This window comes from Rattus rattus, chromosome 5, assembly GCF_011064425.1.
Source record: "Rattus rattus isolate New Zealand chromosome 5, Rrattus_CSIRO_v1, whole genome shotgun sequence".
Taxonomy (NCBI): domain Eukaryota; kingdom Metazoa; phylum Chordata; class Mammalia; order Rodentia; family Muridae; genus Rattus; species Rattus rattus.
The window spans coordinates 48,792,892-48,805,709 of NC_046158.1; the positions used below are offsets into that span (position 1 = coordinate 48,792,892).

General features: G+C 44.4%; 1 protein-coding gene across 2 annotated transcripts in view; it reads left to right on the forward strand.

Moving 5' to 3' along the window:
- Metap1d (methionyl aminopeptidase type 1D, mitochondrial) overlaps positions 1–12,818 on the forward strand; it is a 72,355-nt gene that overhangs the window by 46,386 nt on the left and 13,151 nt on the right. The window contains exons 2-5 of one of the 2 annotated variants that reach the window (XM_032903475.1): positions 7,166–7,320; positions 10,193–10,342; positions 11,959–12,107; positions 12,658–12,700. In XM_032903475.1, the coding sequence (XP_032759366.1) occupies positions 7,166–7,320; positions 10,193–10,342; positions 11,959–12,107; positions 12,658–12,700 (497 nt within the window). The remainder of the gene's footprint in view (positions 1–7,165; positions 7,321–10,192; positions 10,343–11,958; positions 12,108–12,657; positions 12,701–12,818) is intronic. The other variant, XM_032903476.1, reaches the window with a different exon arrangement.

Below are 12,818 nucleotides of genomic sequence, written 5' to 3' on the forward strand. Positions count from 1 at the left end.
CCTAACCGAACTGAAACTCTCCGAGAACGGATTAAAAAAATGTTTATTATGACTGATTAGAAAAACTTAACTTTGTCCCCAGTGTGTGGATTGTAGAAGGGTACTAATTGTTTTTAAAAACTGGGAGTCCGGAGGGTTCCTTAATACTTTGATGTAAGCAACATCTGTCAACAGGATGAATTTGCTTTTGTTTAGTTTCAAGAGCCCCTGCCCTTCAGCTTTGCCCAATCAGTATCTGCATCAGCCTGGGGCAATCCCTCAATGTGTGTCCGAGTTTTTCCTTCAACAAATGCACAGGTTATTTCTTGTGAAATACGAGCTTCCCCTCTGCCTTATAGTTGCCTTGGAATGGGAAGGAACCCACCATTTCCATCACTTCCTTTTCAAACATGTACACCCTAGTCCTAGGTTGCAAAAGCATCATAGCGAGTGACTCACGCTGTTTAATTTTCCTTTTGCAACATTTGTATATGTTATGAAATCTTTCAAGCAGACAGTCGATGTTTTAGGGTCAAGAGACCGGAGACGGAGGCCTCTGCAGTGTTCCCGTGGACTTCATGCACGTGATACTCTGTGGGAGCTGCGACTCCTGCTTGGAGTAATTGGTTGGAGTTCACCAAAGTGCGTGTGGTTCTAAATCCACACTTTAAAAACATGTTCCTAGGGTAGGGTCTCTTCTAAGCCCACTGGAGGAAGCAACATTTTTGAACAGTAAAACAAAACCGAACCCTGTCAGATTGCAGATACGAAGTAAGTTGCATTTTTTAAAGTTGAAGTTAATGTATTATTTAAGCAAATCATTTGGTTAAAGTTAAAATTGTCAATGAGTAGAGGAGCCTCAGTTGAAAATGAATTAGTAAAACATTGTTGTTTTCTGTCTTGGTAATCGTAAATCATTTAAATGTGGCAGACAGTCCTCCCTTCATCCAAAATAATTGCCTCCATTTGTAAAATCAATTAGATGTTAATATGCTATAAATAATAGTTTTGTTACTAGACTTTGGCATTTGCTGATCATTATGAAGAAATATGTTCAGCAAGATATTTTACAGGGTGTCTTTTCAATTCCGTATTATTGCTGGTTGCCGTTGTAAGCTAATGTAAAGTCAGACCAGCTTACTTTATTGTGTTGTTCTCCACCCAGAGGTTTGATCCTTCGGAAGGAAGCCTAAGTGAGGATTGACAGCCTGCTGCCGGGTGACAGCCTGTCCCTGGAAGGACATAATGAGAGATGTAGGTGTTGGGAGCCACACTGGAGTACAAGCATACTTTGTTCAGTTTTACAAGTGCTTAAAATAATAAGCACTTTAGAGGCCCCTTTGAAAGTTCTTTCAGACTTCGCCCTTAAAAATACTTGTTGACCAAAAGAAAAACTCACATTTTCAAGGGTAAAATTGGCTTACTAAAGGGTCATTAGTAAAACCCCAGGGCACAGTGGGTGAAATGGAAGCATTTCATTATGTGGTATAGAATGCACAAGCAGATAACAATTAAAATGGACCCTGGGTAAAAGGCCAATAAATACAGGGCAGACTGTGTGCAGCGACATTAGTCATGGACGACACGGCCCTCCCTCCAGCAGTTCCACAGCTCTACCTTCCAGACTTTAATCTATAAAAGGAATAAAAATTTATTATCTAAAAAAGGCAAAGTTTGAAATCGATGTTACCACCAAATATGAAAATACTTAAACACATACCTAGACTTATACCCCACATATAAATTTAAAATATGAAGCGTGTGCCACGGAATCCAGGTGACACGGAGCAATTTCCAGAGACATTGAGCCCGCACAGTGTGCAACTCTAATTACCAGAGGGGCAAGTAGACCTAGGTGATATTTAGGACGCACCAGTGGGAGCCATCAAAAACCTCAGTCCAGGGAGCCCAGAGCAGCATGGAGTTGCTTGTTGCTAATTTGATCAGGGTGTGGTTACTGCTGATCGCCCAGCAGAAAACCTGTAGGGTTTCCTGCACAGGCAGTAAATCCACACGTTGTTATAGACAGTATCACTGTTATCGAGAGTGATAATAAAATTTACTTTCAGTATCACAAAAATTCTATCGGTGTCCAAACTGCACTCTGAGATTTATAGACAACTGCTCCTTGCCCGTTAACACAAGCATTCTTACCCAAAGAGCCAGCTTCCAGCTCCATCATAGTCTGGTCAATCAGTAGCAGCTTGAATATTCAAAATTCAGGATTGAAAAATTCCAAATGCAAAAAAGTCAGGCCTGGTGGTGCACCCCTTTAATCCCAGCACAGGCAGATCTCCGTGAGTTTGAAGCTAGCCTGGTCTACACAGAACAAGTTCCAGGATAGCTAGGGCCACACAGAGAATCCCCGTCTGGCAAACAAAACCAAAGCCAAAACAAATCACACACAAAAAATTATAATATAGTAAACGCAGCTCACGATCCCCTTACCTTGTACTGGGTGACAACGGTATCTTCTAAGGTACCAGGACTTAAACTCGTCCGTCCATTTCATCTGTGAAAACACTTATGTTTTTTCCTGGTCATAGTTCATGGAATAAATATATAATAGTATTTGAGTATCACGTTACTATAGGGTACTTTTATTAACTGGAAAGAAAATATTTTACTTCAAATATGAAGTTGGAAGTAGAGCTGCTTCAAACTGTTGTAGCAGATTGACTGTGTCCAGGCGTGGCCTCCATGGTTGCTGGGCGCAGGGGTGGGGGATGTGCCTGCATCTGTCTGACAGTGAGCCTGTCATTAGTCAGGATAGATACATTGACCACACTGTTCAACCAGAAAGGGAATGCCTCCCAAGCCTTACCCAGCCCCCAGTAGAGACCTGATGCTTTCATAATTCAAGTTTAAGTACATAGAAAAGATTCCCCCCGTAATGCCTATGTACTTGAACTTGATAATACTGATAAAAATGGCCTCTCTTGTGTAATCAGCCATTCAGGGGGGTGGGGGGTTCTCTGTGATAAAATTGATCTGAGTCTCTCTCACCTGTTGTCTGGCTGTAGCATGATGGCTAAGTAGGTGCTGCTAAGTGAAGGCCGCTGCTGAAGCTCTTAGCTTCTGGGAAGCACTCGGTTAAGGTGCTGGCCTCAGAAGACTTTGTGGTCTGCCCCTGCCCCTGCCCCTGCCCCTGCCCTTGCTAGACAGCTGTCACTCCAGCCCCCAGTGCCTCCAGGCTGCTTTTCATCCCTCCTGCCAGTTGTTGATCTGCTTAACTCTGCCTCCCCCACAGGACTGGAGTGGACCGTTGTGTTTCCTGAATTGAGGATGTAGCACAGAGAGCGGGAGTGTTTGAGCGGAAGACTAGATTTGGATGCCCCCAAGGAGAACACGTTAAAGAGTGGGGGTACAGGGAGAACAATCGCTTATAGAGTGGCTGTTGTTCAGAGACACTTTCCAAGTCTGTTGTCTTAGCTATTAGGAGCAAGAGCATGCTAATTCCCCTTAACGGTTAGAAAATGGGGCTCAGAAGTTTGGGTAACTCAGATCTGGCTTACTTCAAAGGTATGAAATTTTCATTACCATATACCTCCCAATTAGAGGGGAATTCCTCTAAGAATTTCCATGAAAAATGTCTTCACTCTAAGTGTTAATTGAGCACAGGACAAGTTTTTCAAGATTAAACAAACAAACAAAACACTCTTCAAAATCCAAACCCTGAAAACGTTGTGGTTTTGGGCCAGGTACACTTGGACTTTGAGAGCCACCGCTGTTAGAGGGCACTGTGGTGTCTGCAGGCCTGGAACTGGGGAGCTCGAGGGGCCTGATGGTTGATTATGAGAGGAACATAGCCCTCATCTTTAAACTGCGGCAGGGACAGCTGCTGCCTACCTAACAGCTGGTCAGAGGTACTGTGTGATGAACTGAAAACTAGCAGTGAGCTTCATCAAAAAGTGGTTATTAAATCTGAGTCACTGTGCTCCTTTATCTATCATCTCTATCTGTCTGTCTCTCCCTCTGTAGACATCCATCCATCCATCCATCCAACCATCCATCCATCCATCCATCCAACCATCCATCCAACCATCCAACCATCCATCCATCCATCCATCCATCCATCCATCTATCCATCCAACCATCCATCCATCCATCCATCATCCAACCATCCATCCATCCAACCATCCATCCATCCATCTACCTGTCTATCTATTTATTTTGAGACAGGGTCTTTTTATGTAGTCCTAAAGCTCACTCTGTGGGCCAGGCTGGCCTCAAACTCTCCTGCCTACCTGCCTCTGCCTTCTGAGTGCTGGGGTCAAAGGCACGCGCCACCACACCTGGCTGAGCACTGCACCTTTGTTGATGTCGATGTTATTAGTTGTAATCATAGTACACGCTCTCCTCAGGATGGGAATACTGCACTTTAAATGTTGGCCTTTGTACGGGTACGACTAGGGGGTAAGAATCATAGCCTGACTCTAGTCTGTAGATTTTCCATTGCATGTGACAGAAAGCCCAGCTACCTACTGAAGCATGTGTGCTCAGGGAAGGGGCTTTGCTAAGCCCATTGACACATTTGGGAAAAAAATAATATTAGTGAACAGCGATTCGATGATATCTTCCCCATTTTTTTTCTGGATGTTTCCATCTATTAGCTAATTTCATTGAAATAACTCAGGGAGAGGCAATTGGGGAATTTTCCTCAGCTTTGGTCCTTACTACATATCCTGCTTTGCACTTGGTATTTTCCCCTTTAAAATATAGTAACAGGGGCTGGAGAGGTGGCTCAGTGGTTAAGAGCACTGGCTGCTCTTCCAGAGGACCTGAGTTCAATTCCTAACACCCACACGGCGGCTCACAACCATCTGTAACTCCAGTGTCAGGGAATTCAAAATCTTCTGGCTTCTGCAGGCACTGTACCAGCCAAACAAGCAAACCATCCAAATACAGAAAAGTTAAAGAAAAAAGTTAGTTAAGAACGAGTATAGTGCGGGTCTGAACTCACAGGGCTCTTGCGAAGACGGGTGAGCCGGCAGATGTAAGATGCCTTGTTCCGTAGCTGACATGGGGTTTAGTATTAAAGCTCTGAGAGGACCTTAAATTTTACTTCACATTTCACTTTACCTTTTTTTGTTTTTCGTTTTGTTTTTTATTTATTTTTATTTTCCGTGCATTGGTGTTTACCCACGTGTGTGTGTGTGTGTGTGTGTGTGTGTGTGTGTGTGTGTGTGTGTGTGTGTGTGCGCGTCATATCCCCTGGAACTGTGGCTGCAGCCAGTTGTGAGCTGCCGTGTGAGCTGGATGTTGAACGCGTCCTCTGAAGGAGCAGCCAGTGCTCTTAACCACTGAACCATCTCTCCAGCCGCCACATTTTACCTTTCGAACGTCCGTGAAGAATTTCTTTATTAGGTGTCTGCTAAACATGACATAGTTCCACACTTCCTACTCCAGTTAATTCTCACCCATCGGGGCACATAGAGACAGCAAGTGCCAGGATTGCGAGAGCTCTCCAGGAGTTCCAAACGGCTGCTTTCCAGAGGGCACTCCGTCCCTCAGACACCAGGTGACAACCTCGTGCTTGCTTGTTTTGGTCCATGTGTCTTCCTCGTGGCTAATCAGCTCTGCTTTAGCTTAGAGACGGTCGTGAGCAGTCGTGAACAACCGAGGGTAGGTATGGAATTTGAATTTCACACAATTTTATCTTGCAAGACACTATTTCTTCTGATTTTTCCCAACTACTTATAAATGTTAAAAACAACAAACATTTTTAGACGTTAAGCCGTATAGAAACAGGGGCCAGCAGTTTGCTGACTCTCCTTCCTGCAGTGGGGGCCTGTGAAGGATTTGTCTCAACTCTTACTTTTATTGTAATGAAAGTGGATATTTCTTCATTTATCTGTTTATGGAGAAGTAGATGGCCTTTTAAAAGCTCACCACAGGGAAGAAAATAAAACGAATCAAAAAGTCTTCTCACCTCTTGCCCTATCACACACTACTGGTGAATATTAATTTTGGAAGTGTATAGATATCTGCATGCTTATATAAATAATTATATCAGCTTCTTTTACACTAATGGGTTTCCTTTTTGAACATGATTTTTCTATTTATTCTCTATGAATTTCTCACTCATGGACAATGCATGTTGACCATGTCCACTCTTCGCCTGCACTTAACAGGCTTCCTGTGGATGTTGTTCAGTTTATGCTTTTCCCATAATGCAACACTGTCTTGTGGCCCTGCCAATCAATGCACAGAGATCATATAGCTCCTCCTCCTCCTCCTTCTACTCTTCTAAGTCAGGGTCCCATGTAGCCCAGGATGACCTCAAACTCACATATAGCGGAGGATCACCTTGAACTGACACTCCTGCCTCTGCCTCTCAAGTGCTAGGATTATGGGTGTGTCAGCCATAGTTAGCTTAGTTCTTCTTAATGGCCCCAGAATTTTCTGTTGGGTAGATAGACTATATTATATGTTTAGCCCATCCCCTGTTAATGCGTCCCATTTGGAATCAGACTGTTTCACAATGTTCTGTCCACACAGTTCCTAAGTAAGGGTATGGTGCCATAAATTTATCGTTTCGAATTGTATCATCCAGGGGGGCAATTGTATTAGAAGAGATAAATTGCTGAGTCAAAAGATGTGCTTTTAGTATTTTAATAAGTACCTCGACATTCCAAACATTCACTTTCTTTGGTCATACTTACATTTTTGCTATTTGGACCAACTTGAGCATTCGTCGCAATGAATTTCGGTATTGTGCCTTCACACGCCAGAACTTAACACGCGGTCGCAATCCCATAGAGGCCAAAAGTGCAGCCGGCAATTTGTCTGTGGCTTTTGAAAGGAAAATAGTTTTAAAGAGTATAGAGCCACCAAAATGGTGCCCTGGATTCTGGGGTTATCTGGACATCGTCACACAAGGTACCGCAGCAGAAATTGTTCTTTTCCACACCCGCTGCAAGGCAGACCTCCAGTATGTTTATTTCCTATTAGAGTAAAGCTTTCCCCTGTCAGAGGTTTATATAAACAGTGCTAGTTAGTCAATATGGTGTGCTACTGTGTACCGGAACCCAGAGGGCTACCGCCCTGTTTCTTTTGGGGGCTTTCTTTATTGAGTCAAAAAAGAATGAGACTAATGATCTAATAGGTAGCAACACCTTCCAGGGCAATACCGTTAACGCCCTTTCTCTCTTCCTAACACGAAATACTCTGTTTCTGCTCATAGGTTGTCAGAGAATTCTGTCTTCACCACTCCATCATATCTACTTACACAAGCGGGCAGGCAGTCAACAAAGAAGATATTTCTTCTGGAGACAAAGGGATATCTCCCACAGTGTGGTTTCGCCGGCTGCAGTCTCTCCCGCACATCCTGTCCCCGAGGTACTGTCCTGCTGCAGGCTGCCACAGGCTGCCGCTCTGGCTGGCGAGCACAGGTGGACTGTGCAAGCAAGCACGTTTGATTCATAAATTTAAAACTTAGTCTTTTACTTTCATATTGTGACGGGAGACATTGTATTTCAACATACTGTAGTTTGAAATATCAATTAAAGCAAAAATAAGGCCTGGGCAAGCAATTGCTTGGCTTATTTAGAACTTGAACTTTTTTTTTTTTTCTTTTTCTTTTTTTCGGAGCTGGGGACCGAACCCAGGGCCTTGCGCTTGCTAGGCAAGCGCTCTACCACTGAGCTAAATCCCCAACCCCAGAACTTGAACTTTTAATCAGGAAAATTTTTATGTTAGACTTCTAGCATGAAATTAAAACTATGTGTCTATAGTTAATGATTTTTTTTTGAAATGACTGTAAAATTGGGTTGATTTAAGAGAGATTCATGGAAACTAACACTGAATGTTGTTTTTAAGTCCCTACATTTCTATGTTACTACTACTCTCTTTGAATAATTTTTTTAGAATAAATTAAATAAAGGCTAGAACATTCTTGATCCCCTCCAAAGGCTTCAGTATTGTGGAAATACAATCTCTCTGTCTTTGAAAATGCAGGGCAATTCAGGGTGGAAGGCATCGTTTAGGAAGAAGGAAAATAATAAAAGAAATATAGATTGCTACCAAAATCACCTGCTTCCTTCCTTTTACACTTTTATAATGAATCACACTGAGCATTCCTCCCGAAGGTGAGTCATCCATTTTGGAAAAAAGGATTGAGAGACAAAAAAGCCAAAAGTTTATCTTGGCTTAGGTCTGGCTATCGTAGAAAGAGCCAGCATTTGGTATTAGTCATAAAATTGACACTTTTTTTTTTTTTTTTTTTTTTATAAAACCAAAAAGAAATCTCTAGGGCTTGACCTGGGGAGATGGCTTGGTCAGTAAAGCGCTTGCTCCACAAACACGAGGCCCTGCATTCTTCCCCAGGGTCCATGTGAAACAACACAACAACAACAATAACAGCAACAACAACAACAACAGCAGCAACAACAACAACAACAGCAACAACAACAACAGCAGCAGCAACAACGCCCTGTAACATAGGCCCGTAATCCCAGCGCTGGGGAGGGGAGTCAGAGACAGGTCGATCCCTAAGGATCCTTGATCAGACGGTCTGGTTCAAACCAGTGAGCTCCAGATTCAGTGAGAGACCCTGTCTCAAAAAAATAAAATGAAGGGCAATTGAGGAAGACATGAGATATTGTCCTGTGGCCTCCATACCTCTGCACACGTGAATACACCTTTGATTGCGTACACACACACACACACACACACACACACATGTTTTGCATTTTAGCCAGTTTCAGAGACAACCCAGCACCTCCCCAGCCTGTAGTTGTAACCAAAGCTGAGCACAGAACAGAAATGAGAGTATAAGCTTGTTGGGAGGAGACTTGGGGAACCATGGGAGTTGGTGGGGAATTATAGGAGAGGAGGAGCCCCTCCAGGGCTCAGCTGCAGCAAGCCAGGCCATTCTATTCCCAGAGTAAGAAAAGCCCTCTTGAGCTGGAGAGATGGCCTATTCTGCAAGTGTTCGCCACCGCAGAGTTAAGAACCTGAGCTCAGACCCCCAGCACCCACATAGGCCCCTGGAGTAGTGGCAAATGCTTATAATTCTAGGGCTGGGGAATTTGGAGGTTGACACAGGAGGCGCCCTGGAGCTTTTGGCTACCTATGAGCTCCAGGTTCAGTGAGAGACTTAGTCTCAAAAACAAAGGAGCTGGACATTTGTCCCAGCACTTGTGAGGCAGAGGCAGGCAAATCTCTGAGTTGGAAGCCAACCTGGTCTACAGAACAAGTTCTTGAACTACTAGGGCTACACAGAGAAACCATCTCAGCAAACAAACAAACAAACAAAGAAACAAACAAACAAAAAAGCGGCATAAATGGATAGACAAAATTCCTTCTGATCGGTGGAATAAGAGAAAATCCTAAGGTCTGGCATGGCACACTTCACAAACACAAGAGCCCCAACCTCGGCCCTGCAGTGCCGAATATGGCTCCTGGCCCAAACTTCTGTGTACCGTTACTGTAGTAAGGTGAGCAGCATCGCTACAGCTGGCCCAGGAAGGGCCCTGCAGACCTTAGGGAACACAGACTGTGTATAAGTGTTACCTTACAAAAACCACCAGCGGCTTCCTGAGAACCAGCCACAGGAGGGCTCAGGCTTGTGGTGTAGAGTTAGGAGAGGACTCTGTTTCTTCTTGATTAAAGATGGAAACATTCTAGGTGACTTATTGCCCTCAGAGAGGAAGTCAAGAAAGACAAGCTGTTTTATTTTGGCCTCTGGTACTCGGTTGTCAGGCTGCCTACTGTAAGAACCTGTGTGCGGTAGAGCCCCATGGACCTGACACCCTTCCACATGGACTCATTGACAGACGGTGTTGAGAGCTCTCCTTTGCACACATTGTATCATGGTGTGAAGGAGACGAGAGTGTGTCTTAAGTAGCCGTTGTGCGGGTTGGGAACTTGGCCCTTTTTCATCCCTGGGCCGTGCTTCTAATGGGCTCCTGTGGAGTAAAGAACAGAAAACTGCTGTTTGTTTTGACCAGAAATCTGCTTTAGCCGAACCCGACTCAAAGCCTGGTGGGGTTAACAGACCATCCAGAGCAGCACCACCAGGCCATGTTAAGTTCAAAAGGGCAGGGGAAGGAACCGGGGGTAGCCTGGAGGGTCTGTTGTGCCGGCTTTGGAGGTCGGTGCTTCTGCAGGAAGGGCAGAACTCCATGAAGTAGGAGGCTGTGTCTGAAAAAAATGATGCCATTGTCGTGTGCTGGGTTCTGATCTCCGTTTTCAATCCCTTTTCCTCAAGCACATAAAGAAGCCAGACTATGTGACGACAGGCATTGTGCCCGACTGGGGAGACAGCATAGAAGTTAAGAATGAAGATCAGATTCAAGGGCTTCGTGAGGCCTGTCGGCTGGCGCGGCACGTCCTCCTCCTGGCTGGGAAGAGTTTAAAGGTGGCGTCTCACCAAGCCTCAGTGCGACTTACATATGGGCTTTCTCTCCCCTTCCCTTAACTCTCCCTTTTCATTCATCTGTTAATAATTTGATTTTTTTTTTACCAAGTTAAGCCTTAAGATGAGAAAAGAGGGTTTTACTCTGTGTTTATTCAAGAAATAATGTAAACTTGTAAATTCTATCATAACTGGCAGGATTCTAGAGATAATTGGCCGACTTGGTCTATCCAAGATGACCTATGGCAGAGGAATGGCTTTGCCCTTTGCCTCTGCCAGCGTTCTGCCTCTGTTTCCTACGTTATTACCTCCCTGTGTTGAAGGTGTTGGTCCTATGTTGTAGTCTGCCTCTTCCTCTTGTAAGTGTCCTTCAAAGAAAGGCTAGGCCTAGTCCACAAAACCACAGTAATACGGCAAGATCTGTCTGTCTGTCTGTCTATGAATGATATATGTAATATATATTATACATATATATTCTTGCTATGAGAGTCACTTCTCTCAGAATAACCCAAAACATCCTGCCATCTACAGTTCCTCAAGAAGATATAAATGTAGTTTCAAAGTGGGGACTCAATGGTGAATTTGCTTACTATGTCATCTGTGTACCCAACCTGTTATAGCAACATAACCAAGGGTAAGGAGAATATGAAGTAACACAGAAAATCACTGAGGGAGTTGTTAGCGACGACTTTGGCATAGAGCTTTGTTTGTGGTGTGGTTTTATGGAGATTCTTCGTGTGCTTGTGAAACTGGGTTCCTGGGCTTGGGGTATAGCCCAACAGCAGAACACTTGCTGCAAAGCTCGCCCATGTAATGTTTCAATAAGCTACAAAGGTATGATTAAAGCTTCCTTTCTGGCTGCTCTCGGCCAGCATTCTGCTGGTACACTTATTTGTACGCTCCTGTTAGCCAGAGCTCTGAACCTTGAGGAAGAGGAAGGACTTGATGGAAGATGTATTGTTGAAATCAGGCTAACAGGGGCCCATCATTAACAACTCACCCCATTCCCCAATGGTACATAATACCACCATACACCCAAAGGTTCAATACGACACCCCCATTCCCCAATGGTACATAACACCACCATACACCCAAAGGTTCAATACGACACCCCCATTCCCCCATGGTACATAGCACCACCATATACCCAAAGGATCAATACGACCCCCCATTCCCCCATGGTACATAACACCACCATATACCCAAAGGATCAATGCGACCCCCCATTCCCCAATGGTACATAACACCACCATACACCCAAAGGATCAATACTGACCCCCACCCCATTCCCCCATGGTACATAACACCACCATATACCCAAAGATCAATACGACCCCCACCCCATGCCCCCATGGTACATAACACCACCATATACCCAAAGGATCAATACGACCCCCACCCCATGCCCCCATGGTACATAACACCACCATACACCCAAATGAGCATCAAAAGAGCTTGCTTGAGGATGGTGGCCAGAGTCATGAGTAATGAGTGTCATCCCGTGATTCACCACGGTGAGCTTATCCCGTCTCGCCTTGGCAGTGCCGTTGTCGTGGACACAGTCAATAGGCAGAGAAAACGTCTTCAACTGTCGCTGCACACTTCTCTCCCTGTTCCAGGTTGGCATGACAACTGAAGAGATAGATGCACTAGTTCACCGGGAAATCATCAGGCGTGACGCATATCCCTCACCTCTGGGCTATGGCCGCTTTCCAAAATCCGTCTGCACCTCTGTAAACAATGTGCTCTGTCATGGCATTCCTGACAGGTAATCATTTTTCAATGATGTATTGTTCCTTTGGAAACTAAGATCCATAGCACGTACTGAAAAACACCGTGGTTCGATTGAAACCTACCTGCACGCACACTCCTGAACCTGATTATGGCAGAACACAAATTCTGAGGAATTTTACTTCGGCCTGGCTATACCTTCTCCATTTGATGTTCCTTAAAGCAGTGTGTCAGCCACAACAGCATGTGTACGTTGCCTATTTCCTTTACCTTGTTCGATTTCTAGACACAGTATTGGAGGTAAATTTTTATTGACAACTACTGTTTTGGTTGTTTACAAACTTAAGGAATCTTTTTAAGGAATCATCAGGTCTTAAGGCAGCAATATTTGTTCCATGTATTCCTTATAAAATGTGGCGTGGGTAACGTAAGACCAAGGTCAGATCCGGTTAGGCCATCCATCCCTACCTCACCACAGTCACCCTTGGAACTCATTGGCTTCGCAGTAGTGGTCCTTGGGCGTCTCTCTTCGCGGTTCTCTTTATTGAGATCTGTCTATCACCGTGTTCTCTCTGTTTATGTTTCAGCCGACCTCTTCAGGATGGAGATATTATCAACATTGATGTCACGGTGAGTAAATCATATAAAAAAATCACCTTTGATCAACTTCAGAATTGCTAGTAGCAACAGGAAGGAGAGTGGCTTGAAAATGTGAGCTTTGCTCGCCTGCTCGCCCGCTCGCCCGCTC